This window comes from Phoenix dactylifera, unplaced genomic scaffold (genome assembly GCF_009389715.1).
Source record: "Phoenix dactylifera cultivar Barhee BC4 unplaced genomic scaffold, palm_55x_up_171113_PBpolish2nd_filt_p 001883F, whole genome shotgun sequence".
NCBI lineage: Eukaryota > Viridiplantae > Streptophyta > Magnoliopsida > Arecales > Arecaceae > Phoenix > Phoenix dactylifera.
In genome coordinates this window covers 22,410-35,876 of record NW_024069172.1, presented here as the reverse complement: position 1 = coordinate 35,876, position 13,467 = coordinate 22,410, and the positions used below count along the sequence as shown (strand labels likewise).

General features: G+C 42.5%; 2 protein-coding genes across 2 annotated transcripts; one reads left to right on the top strand and one right to left on the bottom strand.

Annotated features, from left to right (window-relative positions):
- Positions 1–2,446: 2,446 nt before the first annotated feature.
- Positions 2,447–6,694, bottom strand: LOC120109171 (tryptophan aminotransferase-related protein 3-like). The gene is made up of 5 exons (XM_039122923.1): positions 6,380–6,694; positions 4,552–4,846; positions 4,111–4,400; positions 3,115–3,401; positions 2,447–3,017 (listed from the first exon to the last, which is right to left on the bottom strand). The coding sequence occupies exons 1-5, from the start codon at positions 6,640–6,642 to the stop codon at positions 2,809–2,811; spliced, it is 1,344 nt and encodes a 447-aa protein (XP_038978851.1). The 5' UTR covers positions 6,643–6,694; the 3' UTR covers positions 2,447–2,808.
- A 1,602-nt stretch (positions 6,695–8,296) lies between these two features.
- LOC103697936 (glucan endo-1,3-beta-glucosidase 8-like) lies at positions 8,297–10,472 on the top strand. The gene is made up of 2 exons (XM_039122926.1): positions 8,297–8,789; positions 9,122–10,472. Exons 1-2 carry the CDS (start codon positions 8,449–8,451, stop codon positions 10,236–10,238), a joined length of 1,458 nt encoding a protein of 485 aa, XP_038978854.1. The 5' UTR covers positions 8,297–8,448; the 3' UTR covers positions 10,239–10,472.
- The last annotated feature ends 2,995 nt before the right edge of the window (positions 10,473–13,467 follow it).

The following is a 13,467-nucleotide window of genomic DNA, read 5'->3' as shown; positions in this document are numbered from 1 at the left end:
TCTCCGCCTTGCTCGGGTCGTGCGGCGGTGGCACAGTGATGGGGGCTCACAGTCCAAAGCCCCTCGCCATGCCCTTTTACTCGCGCTTCTTGCGTGCGCCTCTAAAAATCACTGATGATGGACTGATTGTAGGTAACGTCGGTGGAATAACTCAATACAAAGATCAACAATGAAGCAAACTGAATTTTATTCCACTCTAATTGAAGAACAAACAATAACAAGAACAATCAAAAGCAAAATAATCTAGTAGAGCAATCAAGGATCTCTACTAGCCCAAATCTAGCAAAGGATCGAAAAGATCCTTTTCTAGCCCAATCTAGTGGAGATTGATGTATCTACCACTAGCCCAAGTCCTAGAACATAAGATCTAAAGACCGAAATCGGCACAAACGCCGCCCAAGCCTTACGGCCGACTCTCTCACAAGAGAACAAGACTAAACTCAACTCTAGATTATTTTCGGTTGCCTCACAATGGCCCCTTACAACTCTATTTATAGACCAAGACCCTAGACAAAATTAAATAACTCTTCCTAAGATAAACATGGTAAATAGTCTTCCCATGGATCCAAGGCTTCTCTACCGTTGATTGGCATGTGATCAATGGCTTGGAGGGGCCCTAGAAGATCTCCAATTTTTATCTTATGGATTTGCATGGATCCTGCGTCTCGGATGCACGGCTCACGCGTCCCGGATGGTTTGACTCGGTCTTCCTTCATTGAATGGACGGCTGAGATGGTTAGGAGGCAAGGCTGGCTGGGACGCGTATCCCGGATGCACGGGACGCATGTCTCGATTGATCGGGTCGCGCGACCTGGAAGTCCCAATCCGGCTGAGGTCGGCTCGGCCTTTGGCGGGGACCGAGGTTGGCTCGGCCGAGGTCGGCTCGGCCTTTAGCATGGCCCGAGGTCGGCCTAGCCGAGGTCGGCTCGGCCTTTGGCAGGGCCCAAGGTCGGCCTGGCTGAGGTCTAGTGCGCTGGCTAATCTCACATGGTGCCAAAATTGTGGATGAATCTTATGGTCGGCCAAAGGTCGACCGGCCACAAGACACATCAATTGGCCACCTTGGCCCTTGGTTGGCGCATGGTCGTTGCTCGGCTTGCGGCATGGCTTGCGGGGGGTCCTTAACACACAGGCAACGGCGGTACGACAGGCGTCTCCCTCCTTGCTCGTAGCCGGTCATGGTCGGGGGGATCTCCTCTCCTCCTTTGCTCGCGTCCGGCCGGCCATCGCATCCTTCCTTCCGCTCGAGAGCCGCCAGAAGAACACCCACGCGACAGGGAAGAAGAAGATGTTCCTCTTTTTTTTTTTTTTTTGTTCCATGTGCTGTTCTCGGCTTGGGAACAGCCCTGAGATCCCACGTGAATTAACAATCCCAAGAGAGCCTTGGGAGAGAGGACACAAACCCCTTAGCCCCCACGTGAAACAAAGAGAGACAAATCCCCCCTCCTTCACATGAACGAGAAATCGTCCACAGCACCTACGGGGAGATCTCTTTTCCTATCTTCGCGGCACCCACGTAAACACCTTAGGAGAGAAGAAACTCTCATCCGCCCACATGAAGAGAAACAGCCACGCAAAGAGCAGCATAGCAATTGTTGCGAAAAACACAAGATCTAAACGGCGAGCAGAATAATGCACAGAATTGAGACATAAAGAGAAAGAGAAATTGAACACAGAGATTTTACGTGGTTCGATAATATGCCTACGTCCACGGGAGCAAAATGGCTGTAATTTTACTATCTCTCAAAATAACTAGAATTACAAGATATTTATAGTTAGATTCTGGCCTAGAGTCTCAACCCCTATCAGCATCGCTGGTAGAATAAAATATTATATAATTATTCTAAAGATAAACATATCCAATCGCTTCGCTCTGTTCCGTTAGAATACCAATATACCACTCAAATAAGAATATCTCAATATGAACCATTTACTCTAACACTAGCGGTCACTCTTCTATCTTCTAAGTAACTTGTCTGTGTTCTTTCTCCATTTCCTAATAAAAGGGCGCTCACATCCTTCACATTTCATCAAAAAAATAAAAAAAATTAAATAATAAATAAAATAAAAGTTCTGCGTAAAAAAGTAGTTAGGAATGCACGCCAATTTTCTCTAATGGGTCCGGTGCAAAACTTTGAATCTAAGATGTTAGGTTGATGGACTAAACTCATTCGAAGCTGGTGACTCTGAGCTATGCTCTGCTGAACTCGGTGTTTGTGCTGCACATCGGCATCAAACTGATAAGCCAACAGATTAACGCTGGACCAAACTCCAAATCATAAAATCTTAAAGACTCAAACTGTTATAATGGAAAATAATGGACAATAAGAAAAAGAAGAAAAAAAAAATCATTATTCAATCATGTTATTGTTACAAGAAAAGAAACTATTTTAAATCGGCAACGAGATTCAAATTTCAAGAACATTATATGGGACAAAATGCAATGTAAAATTTGGCAAACAAATACTATATTTTTTGTTAAAAGTAAAATATCGATATCGGGAACTTAAATATCAATACTGGTCATGCCAAATTGTACAAGCAACATATTTGACACCTTAACAGGCTATCTGCAGCACTGTAATGGTCCACATTCTTGACAACCATATGATTCGTAGAATTCGAACAAATGCAGGGCCTACATTCTTACATTCTGACATTCAATAGTTTTCATCTTTTTCATAAATCATTACCTTATAATCAACATGCCGTTGATTATTTTCTGTTTTTTTGGTGAAAAAGAAAAGTTCGAGCACTGCTTTATAATCAACATGCGGTTGATGAGTACTGACCTTCATCATTTTAAGTTCAGAAAGAAGCAACATCCTCCTTGGAGACGAGAGCCTCCATCCGTTGCAGCAGCAAATCGACATCATCCTGTGTCTTGATGAGGCTCAGGCGTGCGTAACGGCTACTAGCTTCAAATACTGCACCAGCACGGGAAATGATGCCTGCTTCCCTGAGGACAGCAGAGCAGTCCACATCTCCTTCCATCTCACACTTCAACCAAGCATAAGCTGCTCATTTCAATGATCGTCAACATTTAGATACCAGAGAATTTTCTCTACATCCTTCTTAAGCATTGACGGAAATCATTTCATTTATGAGCTTCACCTGGAGAAGGGTCTATGATCTTTTTGAAGTAGGTGCAGTACAGAGGAGAGAGTTGCTGCAAGGAGAAGCGGTTGGAGGATGATATGACCTTAGATAATTTGCTCCATCTTTCTCTGGTTGTTTTATGTCCGAATTCAAAGATGCCTCCCTCTCCTCTCATCTCTGCCAACATCACTTTGACGAGCTTCAGCACTCTTAACTGAGTATCACGAGAAACACCCATGGTATTTAGTTGCATGTATTCCGTGGCTTTTTGATACACCTTCTCGTCCTTTATCACCGCCCACCTTCATTCAAGTAAAAATGCCAATGATTCAATCAACCATTTACATACATGCATGCATATGTGTATGTCACATAGAAATCATAAGAGAGAAAACAAAATGCTGGAAGAGGCGGCTATCTTCTATGCTCTCTCTCTCTCTCTCTCTCTCTCTCTCTCTCTCTCTCAAACATTAACTTTAAATGATAAGATTACTTTAGCCCTATATATGATCAATGATTTAGATATTAGATGGATCGATGGTTGGTGCCATACAAGAAAAAACCAAATTATTGTGCAAAATGAACAATAACGTCCATGGTTTTATTCAGAAGGATGCTTTTGGATTATATAGGGAAGTTCGATTTATGCAAACCATTCGGTCATAGTAATTGATAGGAGTGTTGATCTATCTTTTTGAAAAAAGACTGACTCACATCAAGATACAGAGCTTATATAGTTGCATATTAAAGATATAGAGATTCTTCAAATTACTTATGAAATTGTTCAGCTTGTTCGATGATTTAACAGGTATACTTACATACCACTATCTTTGTAAAAGTTTTTCATCATTTTTTAATATTTTTTCTTATAAATTCTTTATAACTAGTTTCCTGTAAACTTTTCTTTTTTTAATAAAGGCCGGGTGGCTTTGCCTCTTTCTTCATCATTAAAAAAAAAACAAAAACAAAAAAAAAAAAACAAAAGACAGGAGCGGATAACATGAGACATACCCAAACCTACTGCTGGCATGGCCGGTAACCTTGGAAGCGGTGAAGATCATGACATCCTCATCAGCTGGGGCTGGAATTGCAGTAAAATGAGGCCAGTAGTAAGCATGATCATAAATAACAGATGAACCTCCAAGAACTGATTGCAGCAGGCGCCCATCAGGATTGTTTGGTGAAGTTACAAACTCAATGAAGTTTCCCATCGATGCTACAGATGCATTTACCCATTTGGATGTTACTCCTTTCCATTCATACTCCCTTCTGTCGAAAAGATCGGTCTGCAATTTGTATAACTGTGCACGAACATGATAACAAAACAAGCTCAACGATACGTAGCTGAAAGTTGGAAATTAAGGACTTCAAATTTTCTAATCACCAGTATAGAAACACCAACACAATATTACGAAAAAAAGGATTCAAGCAGCAGGAGAGGAGGGTGCTGACCGCATAGTAGGGAGCGGTTGCAACAACAGAGGCAGGAGTGGAGGCATTTTCCGGCGAGAGAGCGTACACCAGAGCATTGAGCAGCTGAGTAGAACCTGATCCGAAGACGATGAACCTACCGTCGGTGACGGCATTCCCGACGGCCTCGTGGAGGAGGCGGATGTGCTTCTCGAGCTCCACGGAGATGAAGTAATCTCCCGTGGTTCTGTAGCTCATCCGGTGCCATCCCGAGAATACCACCGCACTGCTCGCTGCATGCTGCTGCCAATATGGCTCCAAAAACAACGGATCCCCGCTGCCAAAAAAAAAAAGAAAAAAAAAATCTATCATTCCTTGATTCAATTGAGCCCATTTGTCACACCAACTAGGATCCTCGGCGGTGCGCAAGCCACACTGCAGAGTAGTGTACAGTTCTCGATAGTTACCATCAGAAGATGAAAACAATATTTATGAAGCATGTTGTTTGATAGTCATCTACTTTCTAATAGCAGCCGGACTACACAGTACTCTATTGTGCAGCCCGCCAATGACATGTAATAGTTTCTTAATGAGCTATCAACCAATCATTTAATTGAACCCATTTGTCACACCAACTAAAATCCTCTGCAAGGTGGTGTACAATTCTTGATGGCTGCCATCAGAAAATGAAAATAATATTTATAGAGTATCTCGTTTGATAGCCATCTACTTTCTAATAGCAGCAGAACTACACAATAGCCTATATGCAGCCCACGCGATAGTTCCTTGATGAGCTATCAGCCAATCATTTATTTTGTTACTAACTAATGATCAAATATTTTATCATCAAACTTTGGTTTTTTTTATTTTTCTGAATTGATAATTAATATATAATTTTATTTTATTAGTGTGTTTTTATGTTTCTCATGACAGAGACCACATCATTGCATCTTGCTGCAAAGATTCTTATGTTCCATGTATGGATCACAATCGATACGGCCCACCTTATCATGCTTGATAGATTTTTTTTCTTTATGACATGGCAGCTACATAGCTCTTGTGCGGTGCAAAAACATGGGCCGCAAGCTACAGCGAGTCACTATAATTATCCTTTTTCTGTATTTTGCCATGCTGGAATATTAAAAATCCATATGAAATTTCTATCTTTTCTTTATGACATAAAGATTTTCCTTATTTGTGATAACGTAAATATTTTCCCCCATTCGGTAAAAAGTTATACAAAGATTTCAAAAGCGAAGAGGCAGGTCCACACCTAAATTTTGTCTTTGGAGCAGGTGATTAGGTGTACACCAGGAGGAAAACGCGGTCATCGATGTCCATGATGTATGACATGATGTCATTCTAATAATTCTCCTCAATGTGCTTAGTCCAAGAATAAAACATAGAAATAATAAAATTATAATTATGAAAATAATTATACCATGAATTATGCAATTCTTTATTCTATTTTTGAGTAATAGAAATTCTTTTAAAATAATTTTTGAATGTTGATTTTTATCCATAAACAAATAAAAATAGGTGTAAAAAGAATCGAAATAGTTTATAAGCTATATATGATGGCTTCCATAAACGCGGTACAAATTATATCTTTTAAAATATTTTGTAAGGAAATAAAATCTATTCCAAGTCTTCTATCTACTTAACTGGTTAGGTGTTGGATCTTTCATGATCTATTTGGGATCTGATTGGATTTTATATTTTTTTATACCAACTTATTAAGTGTATGGAATTTTAACAAAAAAAATACAATTTACACAAGTTGATAATAAGAATTGCATATAAATATAGTTGTAGAAAGAATTCTCTGAGATCCTTCGGCAGGGAACAAAACTGGGTTGGCTTCACTCACCTGTCGGCATCGGCGGGGCAGTCCGGCAAAAGCTGAGAGCAGTCCGCCCCGGCATAGCACGTGTTGCACTCGCACGTGGGAACGCCGTCGACGAGGATGCCGTCGAGGTAGGCGCGGCCGTGGCCGGAGCAGGGGATGGCGGCGATGGCCTCGGCCTCGGCGGCGGCGCTCTCGGACCAGCTGATCGTCAGCTGGGGACGGCGAGAGAGGAAGAGGGAGAAGAGGAGGAGGAGTTGGCCATAGCTTCCCTTGGCTCCTCCCATCTGTCGGTAGAAAAAAATAACAAGGGCCGGGGAGAAAATAAAAGAGCTTTCTTTTGTTGTGTCTCATATAGATAGATCTATTGGTTTTAAGGATCCGACCACGCAATAATAATCCCATGTGGATCCCGACATAGGAAACGAGATCCGACCCAACTGAAAATAAATATAATAAACATCAATTTTAAATATTATTTTTAAATATTTGAAAATATAAATCTAGTCCAAACTGTAATTTTATATTGTTGCTGACTCGTCCCATACACCAATTCAATCATGATGTTAAGAATGCTCAAAAATATTAGAGCATGCCTTCCCCCCCCCCCAACAAATAACTACTAAAAAAAATGAAGCACTTAAATCTACTATAAATCTGTCCCCTTCTTGCAGTCAGTTAAAATTAGACTCTGGCCCGGAGGTACCAAGGCAAGTGGCATCGAATTTGGTTGCTCGGGCCCATGGAGGAATCAGATTGAGAGTTTGGGAGAATCTTCTGGGCTGACAGATCCGGATTCCTATAAAAAATCTGTGCTATTGCAGCACTAAAACACTATAGTAGTACAAAGAACATCGACAGGGACATAAAGATTCCAACAAAAAATCTACCACGACTAATTGTGCCGTGCTCTAGAAGCGTTCGCAGGACTTTGATCATGCTACATCATCTCATCCACCCTGGTCCACAGCCTCCAAAATGGGAGAAAAAGGTGCCCCGAAAATTAAAAGTTTTTTTTAATATTTAAGGCAAAGAATGATGCAAATTTAGATGCCGCCCATTGGAGCAATCGGTCTCATCTCCATCACGTGTCGATCGGGCGTTTAATTATGAACCATCACCAGAATTATAATCCTGAAAGCATCCAAACATTGTTCCAAAAATTTAGCCACTTGTAATACCGCTTCAAAAAGGACAAACACTATACAATTATAAATGTATTCTTTAGAAGATTTTTAAAGCTAACAAGACAATTTTGTCACGACTCATCTTAATTAATCAATTTGTATGAGAAAACTACTTTCTCCGTCAAACCAAGTCATCAAAGCCATAAATATATATATATTGGTAAAAAGTATAGTGTAAAAACAAAGAGAAAAGAGCATACTTTTTCCTTTTTTCTAATTTTTTAATCATAAAACTGATAACTCTATTAGTAGGAGGAGTTCTTGGCTTTGGATTTTTCCTTTAAGATAGGTACCAAGAGAAAGATGGTCCTATAAGAAGCCCATTACATATTTTCTTCTATCATGTCCATCCCATATTATTTTTGTCTGATTGACACCCTAGAGATGGTCTCTATATATATATATATATATATATATATATATATAAATTCAACTACGACCAAGTTGGAATTGCTTGGTCAGGACGTGTGCTTTTAAGCAGAATGATTTGGCCGTCTGTTGCTCCAGGCTGGCTGGCGGTCAGGATCTCTGGCCCCACCCTTGGTATCTCATACCAAACCGGAACAATTGCGTCTGTCACAGATTCTTCGCTTGTAAGCAACGCCTGACCTTTGGTTACGGTGGTACACCGTGCGCCTGCGCAACCCACGCGTATTTTGATATTCGTGCTACAGTAGCAAGCTAACATTGTAGCCAAGCAACGCGGCATAAATCCACAATAAAACTCCCTCTTTTGCAACGGACGTTGAAAGACTTCAACAAATTAATCTCTTCTTCTCTGCCCTTCTTTCTGGCCCTCCTGTCCCCTTCCCTTGGTTTCTCTAGCTAGAGAGAAGCAATCAGTATCTGAATTCACTACCTCAGTGCACTGCTTGCAACCTGACTTCAGTTCAGACCCCCCTAACCATGTTTCAGGCCAGGATCGTGGTATGGGCCACCTGCATTGCAGTGATCTCGGCTGCCGCGGCGGCGATCGAGGGCGTCGGCGTAAACTGGGGGACCCTGATGTCACACCCCATGGACCCGGCCATGGTGGTTCGGATGCTCAAGGCTAACGGGATCAACAAGGTGAAGCTGTTCGATGCCGACCCTTGGACCGTGAATGCCTTGGCCGGGACCAGGATCGAGGTCATGCTCGCCATTCCGAATGACCACTTGGGTGATATGAGCAGTAACTACGAGAACGCCAAGGACTGGGTCAAGCAGAATGTTGTCAAGCACGATCGCAAGGATGGTGTCAATATTAAGTATGATTTCGACTCCTCATTCTATCCAAACTGTCATTTTGATTTAGTTCTTTGTCCAAACATAATGATTCAATTCCTTTGAAGCTCATCTCTTTTAGGCATGCCATGGTTTTTATTATTATTATGTAAGACATCAGCAAAATCCTTTGAAGCTTATTCCTTTGAACCATGTTAAATGAGCCTTTTGATCTGAATTGAGCTTTAAGCGGTTGATCTAGTTTTCTCAGTAATATTACTATGTCTTTCAGCAAATAATTTTCCAAAATTTAACCAACCGTTGGAAGTTTGAACAGTATGATTCCAAAGTTATTCCAGTCGATCATTTTGGCCAGGTATGTAGCCGTCGGCAACGAGCCCTTCCTCAGGAGTTACAAAGGCTCCTTCGCGAGCACCGCCTTCCCGGCACTCAAGAACATCCAGAGAGCCCTCGACGAGGCCGGCGTCGGCGACCGGATCAAGGCAACCATCCCCCAAAATGCCGATATCTACTCCTCCCCTGTCAATGACTCCGTGCCCTCCGCCGGGAACTTCCGCAGGGACATCCGCGCCCTCATGACCAAAATCGTCCGTTACCTCGACTCCAAGGGCTCCCCCTTCGTCGTCAACATCTACCCCTACCTCAGCCTCTACCAGGACCCCAACTTCCCCGTCGACTTCGCCTTCTTCGACGGCAAGAGCCAACCGGTCGTCGACGAGGGGCTCCGTTACACCAACGTGTTCGACGCCAACTACGACACCCTCGTCTGGTCCCTGAGGAAGGCCGGCGTGCCCAACATGAAGATACTTGTCGGGGAGATCGGCTGGCCGACCGACGGCGACAAGAATGCGAACACGAAGCACGCCAAGAGGTTCTACGATGGATTATTGAAGAAGGTGGCGAAAGAAGTCGGCACGCCGCTGAGGCCAGGAAAGATGGAGGTCTACCTCTTCGGGTTGATCGACGAGGACATGAAGAGCGTCGAGCCGGGGAACTTCGAGCGGCACTGGGGAATATTCAGCTACGACGGGAGGCCCAAGTTCCCGACGGACTTCACCGGGAAGGGGAAAGACAGGTATCTGGTCGGAGCCACCGGAGTGCGGTATCTGCCAAAACGATGGTGCGCGCTGGATGAGACGGCGGCGAAGAAGAAGTTAAAGATGATACCGTCGAGCGTGAACTATGCGTGCTCGACCGGCGACTGCACGCCGTTGGGTTACGGCTCGTCATGCCAAGGGCTGAGCCTGTCGGGGAACATATCGTATGCGTTCAATGCATACTTCCAGACGATGGACCAGGACGTGAGGGCTTGTGATTTCGAAGGGCTGGGGAAGGTCGCGACGACGAATCTGTCTCAGGGCACCTGTCTGTTCCCCGTACAGATCGTGAGTGCTGGAGAGAGGGCGGCGGCTATGGTGGCGGCGGCGGCGGCGGCGGCTGTGGCTGCTGCTGCTGCAATGGTGTTTGTGTGAAAGAGGGAAGCAAGGAACGGAGAGGGGAAGCATACGTAGGGGGCCTAGGGGCTTGCTTTGATGGGCTTGGAGATGTATGGATTTAAGCATAGCTTTCTCGGCCTTTGGGCCAAGATCAAGTGAAATGAAACCACGCAGCCAAAAAATCTAATCGCTCCATCACATAGCAATTGATTTCAGACGTGTAAATTTTGTTTGGACAGCGCGCATGGCCAAGATGTGACTGGAGTTCGAATTTTGCTGACAAGGATATGATATATCCCCAAACAATGAACCTTTTCATTTTTTTTCCTCCAATTGTTGCAACAAAAAACTAAATGAATAGCATATAAAATATCAAACAAATGAAATGTCCATTATAGTAGCCAGTATTTGCCAAAATAATGAATACGATTGCTAATGTAAAAAAAAAAACTAGTTTCTTAAGTCATTGTGCACTAAATAAACAATTCACTTTACCTACTAGCTTGGATCGAGTTTTGACCTAAAAAATATCATTTCTTCACATAAATAATGAAACCAGTAAAGAATATATAATTGCTACTTAGTTATACAATTGATATAGGCTGGAGCAATACAGCCTCGAGATAAAGTCGAACAAAGCCCTAAACCCTATCGATGGACAGATGTGTACTACACAACACATACAGTGGCATTCTCAGATGGAAAAGGTTGAAGCCGAAAAGGTCAGATGCAAACCAACCCCATCGTCCATAGGTTCTATAACCCACTCTGACTCCAATTCATATTCAAAAGCATTTGACAGTGGATCTATAGCCCACTCTGACTCTTAGTTGTGGAGGATCTCGAACGTGTTATTAGGACAGTCCTTGATAACTGCATGCATGGCCCTCTTCGTAACAAGACAAAAAGGCTACATATTTATCTATCCTTCTAATTTGTTTCTTAAAATTTGATCCTTAGCCTTTAATTTTTGAATTGATAATTATTTTCAAAAACTTAGATTTAAATTTACTTTTATTGTATGGCTTATTCTGGTCTTCTATTGGGTAACTCTGAATCTTGTGGGAGACCTCTAGCCTCCGTCAACTTTTCGTGATATCAGAATAAGATCGTTGACCATTTTTCTTCTGAGACATAGATTGTTTTGTGATGTAAGTTAGATATCTTATTTGGGACTATAAATATTTGTTTGCTTTAATTCTTACTTGATATAAAAATCTTGTTGTGTTAAATTTTTATTTGTTTTAAAAATTCTAATTGCTTTAAACTTAAAATGTTTCTGAAACTTTTCAATTCCATTTCCATGTAGAAAAGGGTGTAAAGCTTAGAGTTAAACTTTGTTCCTGTTCTTGTTATTCTTCTGCTTGAGTTAGTTGAGAATAACTAAATCACCTTATCCTATCTGAGATGATCTTCAGGTCCCGCCTCCTAGATTTATTCGAGTGGTTCGATCCAGCTTGTCGACCACTCAAGAGCATCCTACACCGCATACCTACCGTCCAAGTTGCAACCCTACTTTTTTAGCCAATACATACGTAGCCAAAGAGAAGCGGTATATACACACATGATGCAGAACAAGTGGCTGCTGATTATATGGAGCGTTTGATTGAAGAAAGCCCAAAGTTGGAAGAGCGTGACGGCTGATTAATCCTTTATTTCTGTTTTTGTTCAAGTTTTTGTTTTGCTTTAGATTTCTATTCTAGTGAGAAATATTTTATTATTCTGCGCAGGGTATTTCTATAATTTCTGCCATCAGGGTAAGGGGTATGATGTAGCCTATATAAAGGCATCTTTAAACTCTTGTGGGAGAGTTTTTTTTCAACTGTCATTAAGGATTGAATAATTCTTAAGAGAGCCTTCGCTCTCTTTTCTGAAAATTCTATTCTTTTCAGGTTCAACGTTTGTTGAACCAAATCATTAGCACTTCCCCGCATCAATTGGTATCAGAGCAAGGATTTGCTTGGCTACATGGCCAATAACGGAGGCGAAGGAAGCAATCCCAACAATGTTGCTCATGGGCAAGATGCTATATGGGGGGCAACTGTGGAACATGGGCAGTTCATGGCGGAACAACGTCAGCAGATGGCGAAAATCCGTGAGTTGCTCGCAGGTATGGGACTCAACGCTAACTGTAGTTGAAACATCAATGGATTAGGAGCCAGAGGTTTTGCTCGAGGCCACCATGGTGGTAGGCATGACAGGCGCGATGAGGAGCGCAACACCCACTTTCATCATCAGCGTCCATATGAGGAAGACGAATCAGGTGAAGAAGAAGAAGTTTGCGATCGTGGACAACAGGGAGGACGAAACAGAAGATATGACAACTACAGATTGAAGGCAGATATTCCTACTTTTAATGGGAATATGGATATTGAAAAATTCCTTGATTGGGCTTCTGAAGTGGAGAGATTTTTTGAGATGATGGAGGTCCATGAGGGGCATATGGTGAAGCTCGTGGCCTTCAGACTCAAGAGTGGAGCCGCAGTTTGGTGGGATACCCTACAAAGAAACAGGCAGCATCAAGGAAGAGCACCAGTTCGCACATGGAGAAAGATGAAGCAATTGCTTATGGAAAGATTTTTGCCACCTGATTATGAGCAGTATTTATTTTAGATGTATCAGAATTGTGCCCAAGGAGGTTAATCCATATTCGATTACACCGCAGAATTTTTCAGACTTTCTACATGGAATAATCTGAATGAAACTGAGCCACGACATAAAGCACGATATCTGAACGGTTTGAGGCCAAAAATTCATGAGAAGATTGGGTTGCAGGTTCTTTGGTCTGTGGATGAAGCACATAATATGGCATTGAAAGCAGAACTGTTCGAAAAAAATGGTGGGAGATCAGAGTACTCACTTAGAGGTAATGTCGATACTAGTAATTTTTCAGAAAAAGGAAGGGTGCCACAGTCTTCAAATCCGATCCAATCAGGCCCAGTTGGTGCGCTAAGCAAGGATGGCAGTAGCAGTGGAGGCACTGGGGAGAGGCAGCCTGCAGGATTTAGCAGTATAGAACAGCCCAAGAATTGAAATACTTACCCAAGAGCAGTACTGCCAATGAAGTGTTACAGAGGTGGTAAGCCTGGTCATCATTTTAATGAATGTCCAACAAGAAAGCCAGTGAACATGATCGAACCCGAAGAAGAGCCTGAGGAAGAAGAAGAGCAGCTAATTTATGACACTGGTGTATATGTGGTTGGCGAAGAAACCCAAGGGGAGCGAATTAATTTAGTTTTACAGCGGGTTTTGTGTTCAGCCAAAC